Below are 13,325 nucleotides of genomic sequence, written 5' to 3'. Positions count from 1 at the left end.
TCTGCGGCGGAGCCGCAGAGCCACGGGCGCGAGACAGGGGGTCTGCGAAGCGCCCTTGGCTCCTCCGTACACGCCAGTGCCAACAGAGCAACTGAAGACCGAAGGATCAGAACGCCTGAGGAGGCCTCTGAGCAAGCACGCAGGGTGGTGAGGGGAGGCCTGGCTGTCACCCCGCAGACAGCAGAGGGCAGGACACGGGCCCGGCCGTCGAGAACCGGCCACACCCAGGCCTTTCCAGCAGGTCTCAGCCATTGTTTAGAAAATGCTTGTCTCTTCACGCGGTGTGCAGTTTTCAAGGTACACAACTGTGTCCTCCAATAACTGTCCCCGATGAAACAAAGATAGCAGGAGATGTATTCAGATTTAGTCAAAAGGCCGACGCTGGGCTCGTGAGGTCCGGCACGAAGGGCTGCAGGCAGGACCGTGTCTCCTCTGTCAGACGTGTCTCCTCCCCTCCCCAGGCTGCGCTCCTGCCCTTTCATTCCCGCTGCCTGTGCCCCTCAGGCCCTCCTCCAATCAGCCTCCAGGGCACTGCCCAGCTCTGAGGCTCTCGGCCTCCCTGGTCCCTGGGTTTCACCTTGGCCCCCACCGTGGGGACTCAGCTCTGCACGTCATCCCTGCAGACCAGAGACATGCGCTACTTCTGCATAATATTAATTCCACGTCACGTGCAAAACAGCTGGTGTGTGTTTAACACGTAAGCTTCACTCAAAAACAAGCAAGCGAGAAGCACACGGTCAGCAAGGCCCGCGGCCGTGACAGCGTCTCCGTGCGTTGCCACCGCGGGTGCCGCCCCAGAGGGCCCGGGACGCCGGCCGTGCGCTCAGCCGGCGCGGGCCACACCCTGCGGACCCGCAGGGCGCTCCGAGCCGCGGGGATCACGGCGCCCACCGGCCAGGCACAGGGGTTTCTGCTCCCCTCAGCCTCCCGGAGGCGAAAGCAGGCCCACCCGCAAGGATTCGGGTGTCAAGCACTGAAGCGGGTGCCGGGGCGTCTTCCGCTTCGTGAGTCGACGCGAAGGAGCGCCGGGCAGAGGCAGGCTCTGAGCCCAGCCCCCGGGGTGGGCGACCTCCTGGGCAGGTTCCCTGGTACCTGCGTGCCCGAGCCTCCCCGTCTGCAGCCTGGAAGAGCAGTGCTGCAGCTGCTTCTGGGGCCTTGCAAGCGGACACCACTTCAGAGGCAGCAACGGGGCCCGGCCGTTAGAGCCAGGGGCCAGCCCGGACAGAACGGGGCGGCTCTGACTCGGGGTGCTGACACCACGCTGGAAGCACGCGCCCTCCAGGCCGTCTGGATCTGGGGGGTCTTTCAGACAAGCGTGCTCAAGGTCTTCCCCACCCAGGCTGCGTACCCGGCGGCCTGAGGTGCCCACGAGTGCCCCGGTTTCCCTCAGGGTGGACCCCTCTGGACCCAGCTGCTCTCCAGGATTCCAAGGGAGGGTCAGCCCCTTCTCCATGACCTCCTCCACCTCCCGGCCCCTCCAGGAGTCTAAAAACAGAGAAATCACTCTTCCCGATCCTTTTCCTTGCTCTGGGTCCCACCTTTTACATTCTCTCACAGTCATTCTCACAGGGTTTCGGGCGGGAGGGGCAGGTACCCAGTGTGTCTGGCTGCTCCCTGACTGGAGAGTCCCAGGGCCTTGCCGCACGCAGGGGTCCAAGGCTCCAGGTGGGGCTCGAGCAGTACTAATAAGATGGACATCAGACGGCAGCGAAGCAGGACGTCCGTCTCTACAAATGACATAGGAGACGTCCCACATCTCTCCATAAATACCTCTCTTCCAAACAGTCAGGGCCTCCTCTTGAAGTAAGGGGTTGAGGACCAGCCTGACCAAAAGAAACGAGACTGAAGTCGCTAGGCTGTGGTGTGGGCTGCAGTACAGCAGAGGCGAGGACAGGCAGGGGGCTGTTGTGCTGCCGGCCGCCCCCTTGGCATGGAAGGCTTGTTCCCCAGCTGCTGGGAGCCTCTCCGTGGTGGCCAGTCTCCAAGATGGCGGCCAACAACCGCCAGCCTCCCCAGCACACAGGCCACAGCGCACAGAGAAGGTGGAGGCGCCTGCCTCCCCGGACTCCACGCTGGCCTCAGGACTTGCTGTGACCCAGCGGTGTTCTAGGACTTCAGGGGACTGACAGCTTCCGCGCCCCCCTCCTTGAAGCCAGCCGCCGTGCCGTAGTAAGTCCGGGCTGTGTGCTGGAGACCCTATCACGCAGGCACACGAGGGAGGCCCGCCAGCTGGGTGTGGCTGTGCGGAGGTCACCAGTGAGACCAGAAGAAGGGCTAGGTGGCAGTTCCAGTCCCCCCAGCCCTGATCCCCAGAATCAGGAGAGATATCAACTCACTGCTCTAGGCCACGACATTTTGGGGTAGTTCCTCACAAAGCAACAGACAACAAACAACACTGGACCAACGAGTTGTGCATTTCGAAAATTGAAATAATTCGATAAGTTCTCACCACGGTTCTCATCTCATCCCCTAAACATCTGCAAATTATGTATCTGATAAGACTTGTATCCAAAATTTATAAAGAGCTCTTATAATCTAACAATAAAAAGACCAACAACTCAATTTTAAAACTGGCAAAGGACCTGAATAAACATATCTCCAAAGAAAATATACAAATGACTGATAAACCCCGTAAGTCACTGGGAATGCAAGTGAAAACCAGACTGAGCTGGCACACCACGCTCATCACACCGGCAGCAACGCGCACAACAGCAAGCGCGGAGCAGGGACGGGGAGGTTGGAGCCCTGTGCACTCCTAGCGGGAACGCAAAGCGGTGCAGCTGCCTTGAAAACGGCCTAGCAGGTCCGCAAAAGGTGAAACACAGAGCTACCATCTGATTCAGCACTTCCTTCCCCACATACATACCAAGGAGACATGGAAACACAGTCCCCAGGGAAGCCTGAACACAAATGTTCACAGCAGCATCATTACAACAACCAAAAGGTGGAAACAGACCAGGTGTCCAACAACAGACGATGAATATATAAAATGTGGTACATCCACACAATGGAATCTTATTTGGCAATAAAAAGGAATAAAGGGACTTCCCTGGCGGCGCAGTGGTAAAGAATCCGCCTGCCAATGCAGGGGACACAGGTTCAATCCCTGTGCCGGGAAGATCCCACATGCCACGGAGCAACTAAGCCCATGCGCCACAACTACTGAAGCCCAGGTGCTGCAACTACTGAAGCCCACACGCCTAGAGCCCATGCTCCACAAGAAGCCACCGCGATGAGGAGCCCGCACACCACAATGAAGAGTAGCCCCAGCTCACCGCAACTAGAGAAAGCCCGCACACAGCAACGAAGACCCAATGCAGCCAATAAATAAATTTTTTTTAACAAAAGGAATAACGTACATGCTACAACATGGTTCATAGGTGAACACTGAAAATATGCTAGCTGCAAGAAGCCAGTCACAAAAACATACATTTTATGATTGCATTTATATGAGAAGTACATAATAGGCAAATCAATAGCAACAGAAAGCAGGTGAGTGGTTGCCCAGGGCTGAGGGCTGAGGGAAAATGAGGAGTGGTGGCTAATGGGTACAGAGTTTCTTTTAAAAAATGCTCTAGGGAGTTCCCTGGTGGCGTAGTGGTCAGGACTCCGTGCTTTCACTGCTATGGCCCATGATCAGTTCCTGGTTGGGGAATGGAGATCCCACAAGGCAAGTGGTGTGGCCAAAAAAAAAAAAAAAGATTAAGAAAAAAAGAAAAAGAAGCACGACAATGGACTGTGGTGATGGCTGCACAGCTCTGTGGCCACTGGCTCCTAGACTTTAAATGGGTGAACTGTACGAATTAGAGCTCAATAAACTTGTCACAAAACAGAAGGAAAATGCTTACCATTTTCTAAGCGCACAGCACGAACCCACCTGTCCTCCACCTACAGATGCTCACAAACACGCGCGTGTGCTCTGACCGCCAAGCCCAGGCTGCACACGTGGTTTCTGTTTCAGAAGCTGCGCTCTCCGGCCAGTCACCTCTACTTTTCCACTTCAGAAAATGTTTACCTCATCTAAACACTCAGACCAGGCTCAAGTTTCCCCAACAGACTCTGTCCATCTTGACAGTTGGTTTAGCTAAACCAGAATCTGACCACGGGCAGCATCTGCTTTTAATTCCCGACACGCGGCGGGTCCTAGAACTCCAGCACCGCCCTCGGGCACAGGTGCCCAGCAGAGCCGCTGCAGCAGACATGGCCCGCCTGCAGAGCTGGGGAGCCCAGAAGAGCCGCGCGCTTCTTTGTGCCTGCTCTGCCTCATTTCTACAAGCAGCTCCGTCCCACGGTGAGCACGCGGGTGGCAGGAGGTGGTCACGTGAAGCCCGTGGCAGCGCCCAGTTCACGTGAGCGCTGACACAGGAAACCCGGCCCAACCACCCCACCTGCGACATTCCCGTGCCTGGTCCTCACCAAGGCCTCACCCTCCACGGGCATCACCTGCATCATTTAGCCCCCGTGGGCCCACCTGTCTGGGTTCCGACCCCAGGAGGGCTGTGCCTGAAGACAGTGGTCCTCACTCAAGAGCGCTGTCCACAGGAGCCGTGCGCCCGACAGGGTTCACGGAGCTGCCCGTGAGTAGGGGCGCCAACAGGAAGGTCCGGGGTCGGAGGCTGGCCCTGTGTCCAGTCAGTCAGTCCGCCCACCCAGGCCCCGCCCACACCTGGACCACGGACACAGGGTCTTCCCGCAGAGCACCCCCCAACAGCTAGCAGCCGCCCCGCCCCCAAGCCGGCGCCACCCCCAGGGCCTTACCCGGGTCTTGGCCTTGAGGAACACGTGGCTCTCCATGTCCTTGCTGGATTTACTGTGGGCCACGCCAGCCTTCCTCATGGCGTCCTCGCTGCAACACAAACGAGGACAGATGTTGACACAGGCTCCCCAGCCCGCGGGTCCCCGGCCCAGAGCCCGCCAGCCTGGCGGAGGCCCAGGACGCACGGAGGGAGGGGCTCCCAGCACCGCAGTGAAAGGAGAGGCGGGCGGGGAAGGAAGGAGCAGGAAAGGCGGGCACCGTGAAACAAGGCAGCCACCCAGCCCGAGCGGGCAGGGGCGCCGGGCCCGGGGCTGCCCACAGCCAGCAGTCAGCAGCACGGTGACCAGCCGGCCGCCGTCTCCTGCCCTCGGCGTGACCGGAGGCCCCACCCAGCTCTGCGTCAAGAGCAGCGGGACCCCGGCCCCAGACGCCTCCTCTGTGGAACAGAGGGGCCACGCCGGTCACCTCTCAGTCCCTCCCAAGGCAGAGGCCCCTCTGTCGGACGCACAGGTCCTCCCCGTGGGACCAAGGAGATGAACCTGACCTCAAAAACTTCCGGCTGGGGCAGAAGACAGACTGCACTCACACCAACACACGCACAGCAAGACATGGAATCTAAGCCCAGGCTCTTGTCACGTGAGGCTCTGCGGCACACGGCTACGCCGGAGCTCCTCTGGGTGGCAGCACGCACCCCGGCCCCCACGAAGGCAAGGACAGGTGCACGTGTATTAGAGAGGCAGGGGCACGTCAGGCCCGCGTCCCCAGGCCTGGCCCCCCTGCTCACAGCCCGCCTTCTTCCCTACCTGCCTTCCCAGCGCTGGGCTCACTGATAAAGACACCTGGGAAGCCAACAAGCCCAGCCCAGCTGGTGCCAGAAGGCCTTCCGATGGCTCCAAACACACCCCCTGCCCCAGGAACTGAAAGGTGTGCACGTGGGCTGCAGGACCACATCTGTGATCCCGAAAGACATCCCAGAAAAGAGGCTAAATGCCGAGAGGCGGGTGAATCTGTACTAGTAAGAGGCCGCTGAGCCACCACACTGCAGACACCCACCCACCCACCCCCGCGGCCCCACCTCCCCGAGGCTGCACCGGGGCCGGGAGGCAGCCACGGGTTCCTGCTGGAGAAGCGTCCAGAGCAGAGCAGACGAACGCATGAAGGGACACGTGACCAGGGTCAAAGAGAGGCAAGAGGAAGGACGCAGGAGGACAGGGCGAGACCCTGGCAGGCCGGGGGACCTGGCACGCAGGGGCTGAGCCAATGGGGCAGGCACACCACGTGCGGCGACGCGCTCTGAGCCCCAGAGCTCCTCCGACAGAGGGGACTGAGCAAACCCATCTTCGGCGGGGGGGACCTCCCCTGTGACCCCATCCCTCCTCCGACAGCCGTGTGAGGCTACCCTGGCCACAGAGGCTTGCCCAGAACTGAGGGCCACAGAGCTGCAGACCAACGGGGGGACCCAGAGGACAGCGGTGGGCATGCGAGGGGGCCGTGACGGCGGGAGGCGGGCTGGGAGGGGCCCCAGGGAGAAGGTGGAGTCAGGAGCCAGGTGAAGCACGGCGCCCTGTGCCACAAGCAGCAGACCCGGGGCTCGGCCAGGTCCCTGGCTGGTGCCACGTGGTCCTCCAAGCTGCTGGCAGAAACTCCAAAGGGGTCAGGCTCGTCCCCCTGCATCTTGCCCACAGCAGAGACCTACAACAGGGCACCGGCAGCGTGGGAGGCCAGGAACGGGCCCCTGTGCGTAGGCAAGAACGGACTGCGCGCGGCAGGCGGTGGGACCGGGGTGACCGCCCCGCTCTGCCCGGCGGACTCGGTGGGCTCACGGGAAGGGGTCTGGCCGGCGGGGCCGGGGAAAGGCTCTGCCAGGCGCACCAGCCGCACCCCCACTGCGCCCGCAGCGCCGCCCCAACAGGAGAACCGACAGGCGCCCTGACCACTGTTTTCAGTTCTGCAAACCATACTGTTCAAAACGGTCTTGCTCTTGGGATCTCCCTGGTGGTCCCGTGGGTAAGACTCCGCGCTCTCGGTGCAGGGCCCCAGGTTCGAGCCCCGGTCAGGGAACAAGAACCGGCATGCATGCCACAACTGAGAGTCCACGAGCCACAACTACAGATCCCACATGCCGCAAATAAGACCTGGCACAGCCAAAACAAGTAAGAACTTTTTTGAAGTTCTTTCTAAAAAAAAAATTAAATAAAATGCAGGACTGTCGATAAACACGGGCAACGCAGCACGCCCGGAGAGGGAGCGCCACGGCGGCCCCGCGGGAAGGGGGCTCGTGGTCGCCCCACAGGCCGGCCCGGCCACAGGCCCGGCGCCGCGGCGGCCGGGGTCAGCACCGCGAGACACGGACGGGCGGTCTGGCGGCCGCAGCCCGGGCGGACCGGCCCCAGGAAGATGGGGCGGGGGTGAGGGGCCCTGCCCCTCTGCAGGCAGAGCTCCAGGGGGCTCTGGTCCAGACCTGACCGTGAGTCCCCCACCCGGAGCCCAGAACCCCACCCGCGGTGACGCATCAAGAAAACACCCTTCGGCCCACTGATCGCCCAGGCGGGGTGCCAGGGGGCCTCCTCCCGGCTTCCCGATTCTGACCTCCATTCCCCGCAGTTCAAGCCTCCCCCACGTCTCACCCCACCCACGCCATCCCTGCGGTGGCCTCGGTCTCCAGTCTCCAGTCCCCCCCTCCGCCAGCTCCCCAAGCCTCTGTCCGAGGCCTCGTCCCGCCCGCCTCAAGGGCCTCCCTCCTCACCAGCAAGGCAGGCAGCACGTCCAGCGAGGAGCCCCTCCCCTCCCACGCCCACTCTGTGCGCTCGCCCAGGGCGGCCCTCTCCCCAGCCCTGTCTGCTGGCCCTCCGACCCTGCGCCCACCTGGGCACCCCTACTCTCTGCCTCCCGGAAACCCTGTGGTCGCTGTGACCACGCCCGTGGTGCCTCCTGTGGGACGCGCTGGCTTCCTGTCTGTCCTACGAGCACCTGGGGAGCAGACCGTGGCGTCCACCTCTGCGTGCAGCGGGCGGTCTCCGTGGCAGTTACCTGCGATACAGGAGGTGGCGGGCTCAGGGAGAGCAAGCCTAGCGCAGGCACGGCCCAGCGGCAGAGACCGGGCCCGGGCGAAGGCCTGAGCCGGGCAGAAGGACCTGGCAGCAAGCAGAGAAGGGAGGGCCTGGGCTCCGAGCCCTCGGACGGAACACACAGACCGGGGCTCAAGTTCCGTGCTGGCCACTGGCCAGCTCCGGGTCCTGGAGGCACCCCCGTCCCCGGCACATCCTCTCCGTAAAGGATGCCCACACCTGCTCCTCCTCACCGCTGCTCTGTCTCCAGAGCGGGAAACTCCATTTGTCAACTGGAGTCCAGTCCGTGTCCCCGACACTGGAATCTGCAGGGGAAAGGCAGACACCCCGCCCCTGTGTGTCCCGGGGCAGGTGCACCTGGACGCAAGCCTGGCGTGTGCTCAGGCCCCCATCTGCCCTCGCTGCCCACCCTCCACCAGTGACCCCGAGGGAGGCGCCGCCTCGCGGTGCCTGCACGCCCTCTCCTGCAGAGGGAGGGAGGCGACGGCGCCACCTCCCAGGGTCGCTCGGAGGACCCCAGGGGTAACACCGTCAGGCGCGCCGGCACGGGAAGCACCAGGCTGCTAAGGAAATCAGTCAGAGACCAGTCTCGCCCGACCCTCTCACCCACGTTCCCGTCTCGCCCGACACCACCCCCCTCAACGCTGCTTCCCCGGGGCCGTCCGACCCCGGGCTCCTGGGATCCCGCGCGCCTCGGCTCTGTGCTGGTGTCCAAACTCCTCAGGCCTCAGGTGGACGGGGCGCCCTCCACCCACCCAAGGCTTTCATCTGCTCAGAGGAGCCTCCCCTGGTGTGAGAAGCATGATGCCCGTCAACCAACTGGCCAACCACCTGGCGTCACGGGTGGAAGCTTGTGCCCGTCCCGCCCCCCGGGGAAGCTTCCTGGTGACGTGCCGCCGGCGTGTGCAGCCTGTTCGCCCCCGGGACCGCAGCCTGCACCTGGCGTGTGCGACCCTCCAGCCAGCCTAGGACCCCGAATCGTGAACGGAGCCGAAGACGACAGCTACCCACGCAACGTCGGGGGCGGGAAGGCTTTCCTGAGCGCGTCACCCAGTGTACACACCACAAAGGTGAAAAGACCCCGCCCACACTTTCATCAGCCACCGACCAGGAAGATGAGGAAAAGGTCCCTGAACTAGGACAGCTGAAGCCCCGCCTGACGTCTGCGGAGGGGCGCTGAGGGCCTGTGTGTCTGGGACGCGCTCCCCGCACGGGTGGCACAGCCGAGGCCAGCACGGGAGAGAACCGCCCCGCCCTCCCTGAATGCAGCTGGGCCCCCGCACGCCACGCACGAGGCCCGCCCAGAGCACCCCGGGAGCCTGCCTCCCGACAGACAGGCGGTGAGGACAGGCCAGAGCAGAGCAGATCGCCACACCTACGGCGTTCGTATTTCCAAGTCAGAAAGGATCTCCCCCAAAATACTATACGCCCTTAGGCACCAAATTTTTAAAAATTAGGTAATTTATGTGGAAAGGAGGATGATAAGGGATCCATCCGAATAAAAAACGACAGGTTTCCATGTATGGTCTGGCTCTCTGAAAAGAGGAAAGCCACCCGCAGAACAGCGCGTATGATGGGTGAGGAGCTAGCTTACGTCATAATAAACACGTTCCCCTGCCGGGATGTCGCTTCAGAACTAAAGTTAAATGAGATGTGAACCCCCAGGTGGGAGAGCGGGACGGAACCTGCACGTCTAGCTTCCAGTCGCCTCCACAGGGCCCCGGCCGGAGAGCGAGCCGCCAACCAAGGGCTCCCAGACACCCAGCTCGGCAGATAGAAACCCTGCGAGAAACCTGGACGAAGAAAGTATCAGCAAACTATCTTTAGCATCCAAGTAGAGAACACATCGCATCCATTAACAAGAACAAGACGCTTATAAAACTGGAAAAGTCAGGTTACCAAAAAAAAAAAAGGTTCTTACAAATACAAGCATATTAGGATATTAGGGACTGCCCTGGGGGTGCGGTGGGTAAGACTCCATGCTGCCAGCGCAGAGGGCCCAGGTTCGATCCCTGGTCAGGGAACTAGATCCCGCATGCCGCAACTAAGACCGGGCACAGCCTAAATAAATAAATAAATAAATATTTTTTAAAAAAAGCATATTAGATGTTAGCAGTGAGAGGTCAGAGATAAAACTGAAGAAATCTCCCACACAGCAAAGCTACAAGACAGAGAGATGGAAAAAGGAGATAAAAGATAAAGAAAATAAGAAGAGGGTCAAAGCGCCAGCTTCAAAGACCTGGGGGGAGAACGCACACAGGGCGTGGAGGGAACGGGACTCCCCGGGAAATGACTGAAGGAACTTCCCCTGAAGCACCGCCTTGAGTTTTGGGAGCACTTGGGAGCACGGCAACTCTCCCTAAAGCTCACTGGGAGGAGAAACACCGGGCCAGCCCTGGAGACAAGAAAGCAGCAGGACAGGCTTCTCAAACCTTGAGGAAGCACCTCTGACCTAGAAGTCCACGTGCATCCAAACTGACACGGCCTCCTCCCTTCCGGGAGCCCCTTTCCTGGAAGCTGGTGGAACCAGGATACAGGGAGCAGGCACCCCAGCACCGGAGCCCTGCAGGAGACAAGCCCCTAGAGGGGCCTCACCCCCGAGGCTTCCAGAAGGGAGGTGGGAAAGGACTGCCAGCCCGGCTGAAGATGGGAAGACTCAGCTGCAGGCACACAGAACGCTAGGCACGTTGCTAAGAAGGCCATTTTCCCCAGGGAGTGACAACCAGCAGAGTCTGTCACTGCACGCGGCTGAGGATGTCACCCGCGTGGCCTGAACATTCGCGCCCTTCACCCACCTACCGGACGCGGAAACACTGCAGACGAGGACGAGGCAGAGACAGCAGCTGTGTCCCAGAGAAAGTCAACAGATAATCACACACTCACCGCCGTGAGGACCCGTGCACGTGCCTGAGAACCACGGGTGCCGCCAGGAAAGCACCCAGAGTCGAGGGGCGGGCACGCCGAGTCGGCACCACCATGGTCTCCTGCAAGTGGTATTAGTCCTTGACTTTTAACATTTATGCGCAAGTAGTAGCTTGATAAAAATCAAATGACAAAATGCACCTAAAGCACGTGCCCCCCACTCTGCCACAGAGAAACAGTCACGGCGCGCCAGCTGTGAGGAGGCCGCCCCGCCGCAGTGCGCTCCGCCCGCGGGGAGAGCAAGACCCTCTCCGTCACAATCCCCCCTGCAACGCTCTGCGCTTCTCCCAGGGCCCCGCGGCACCCCCAAGAGCGGCCATCGCACAGCGCCCCCACGGGACAGGGCTGCCGGCGGCGGCAGGGCAGCGGCCGCCCCGGGCTCGCAAAGCCGCTGGGCGGGCTTCTCTGGAGCCGGCCCCAGCGCCCGGGTGGCTTCTGCTCGGAGGCGGGAAAGGATGAGACACACGTGGCTCAGCGGCCAGCTGCAACCAGAGCAAACTACCTGGCCTCTACGCAGGGACCTGCTCGCCCGCACCGCAGCGGGACGCGTGTTTGCCAAACTACCTCCCGGACAGCCACCCCTTCGTGTTCTCTTTCTCTTCACTTTCCTATCGGCTTAGTTAAGCTCTCCCATTTCTGCTCACAAGATTTCTCAACCCCTGATGAACTAGACCAATGAAAGAATCACACCTAAAGAAGCCACCACTGTCAAGAGCGGACTTGAAGGCAGCCAGGCCAGTCAGGGAGGACACTGTGAGGGTAACAGACATGGAGCAGGTATTGTAGCCACTGCAGGGGTGGTGCCAGGAGGCCTGACACAAGGGCACTGGATGGAGAATTTCAGAGCCAGCCACTGAGAAAAACATAGAGCAGGGGTGGGCAAGGGAGAATGGGACAGTGACCGAAGTTAACTGCGGTGGATGCGACATTTTAAAGAAGCTATAATCAAGTCTCTATCTAAAAGCTTTGATCATGCAATACGTAGATTTTAAAACATACATATTCTGGTATATAAAAAAAGTATATGCCGTATGTTCCCAACTGTACAAAATAAATAAAAATGTTTCAAAGACCAAAAGAAAAGGTCAGCGAAAAAAGAAGCTACCACTGCTCTTAGAAGGGTATGTCGTTATTTGAGCTACAGAAGGTACACAAGCGTCATCATTTTCTCCACCCTGAGGGTTTGACCACAACAGAACCAGGATGCTGGAGAGGCCTCTCAACCCATCCAGGGGCTGGCCTCCGGGCTCTAGGCCTTGGAGCACTGTGGCTCCCCCAGTTCCAGCCCTGAGCGCATCCACTTACCACCACATGGTAAGGACCGTCTCTGCCAACCCAAGAGCTTATTAAAATGCTTATCTCCAATATGACTCCGCTGTAAAAAGCAACGAAACTGGGACATCTGTAGAGACATGGATGGACCTAGAGACTGTCATACAGAGTGAAGTGAGTCAGAAAGAGAAACACAAATACCGTATATTAACACATATATGTGGACTATAGAAAAATGGTACAAATCAACCTGTTTGCAAGTTAGAAATAGAAACACACATGTAGAGAACAAACATATGAACGCCAAGTGAGGAAAGCGGGGAGGGTTGGGGAGGAATGAATTGGGAGATTGGGATACCAAATTGTACACTCTAAATACATGCACTTTATTGAAAAAAAAATGCTTATCGCACATGACTTTGTAAAATATCTAGGAGGAGGAAAGCCCTCTCTTCCAGAGGCCTGCACTCAGGTCCTGGTAGAGAAAATCATACGGTATCTGGCATGTAACTGAAAAGAGTCCAGGAGCAGGTAGAAAGCGATGGGTGAAACATGGGCCATTTGACGTTAACTCTCCAAATTATCCCTACTTCTGCGAATGTTTAGCAAAATCCATAATGGAACTTTAACAAGATAGGAAATAAAAAGGGTCACCTCAAGTACACAGGGTGACTGTGCAGAGATGCCCAAAGGAGACTCACTCTCAAGAGTGCTCTGCAGTGGGGCCCTCTGGGCCATCACCTGAGGCGCAACCATGGGCTCTGAGCTGGGTCCCCCTCCGCCCAGAGCCTGGGCCTCTGGGAACTGGGAACTGACAAGTCTCAGAAAACCTGCTCCCGTTAACCAAAGGTCGGTCCAGTCCCTCCCCACCCCAACGGCGCCGGACTACGTGGGAGAGTCCCATCGGCCAGAAGACTCAAGGTGTCCAGCCTTGTCTGAACCTCAGCGGTGAGAAAGCCACCCTTCAAACTGAACTCAGAGTCTAGCTCCACTTAAAACACACGCGCCTGTGTGTACTGGCATATTTAAAATACATACTCATCAAGTCACGGACCTGAAGAAACGGGACTGGAGATCAAAATGTCACCAACAGCCAGATACCCTCCTGTTCTGAAACCGTCTGCAACGTCATCTGAAGGGAATGAAGTACTGCGCCCACCAGCCCTGAACACAGTGACCGAAAGGGGAGGTGGAGATGGGCTTCCCGCCCCGCGCCCACATCCGCTCCCTCGGCTCCACCCACGTGCCCTCGGGCCGCAGCGAGGTGCTCCCGCAGCGAGGTGCTCCCCGGCGGCCACTCTTCCAGG

The 13,325-nt window shown here is 59.6% G+C and overlaps 1 protein-coding gene across 7 annotated transcripts in view; it reads right to left on the bottom strand.

Annotated features, from left to right (window-relative positions):
* The window catches only part of MED15 (mediator complex subunit 15), a 48,549-nt gene that overhangs the window by 26,630 nt on the left and 8,594 nt on the right, over nucleotides 1–13,325 (bottom strand). For all 7 annotated transcript variants that reach the window (XM_057745414.1, XM_057745418.1, XM_057745419.1 and 4 more), the window contains one exon: nucleotides 4,759–4,846. In XM_057745414.1, coding sequence (XP_057601397.1) covers nucleotides 4,759–4,846 — 88 coding nt within the window. The remainder of the gene's footprint in view (nucleotides 1–4,758; nucleotides 4,847–13,325) is intronic.

Source organism: Hippopotamus amphibius, chromosome 8 (genome assembly GCF_030028045.1).
Source record: "Hippopotamus amphibius kiboko isolate mHipAmp2 chromosome 8, mHipAmp2.hap2, whole genome shotgun sequence".
Classification (NCBI taxonomy): Eukaryota; Metazoa; Chordata; class Mammalia; order Artiodactyla; family Hippopotamidae; genus Hippopotamus; species Hippopotamus amphibius.
The sequence above is the reverse complement of the archived record's forward strand: the minus strand, read 5'-3'. Positions and strand labels throughout refer to the sequence as shown.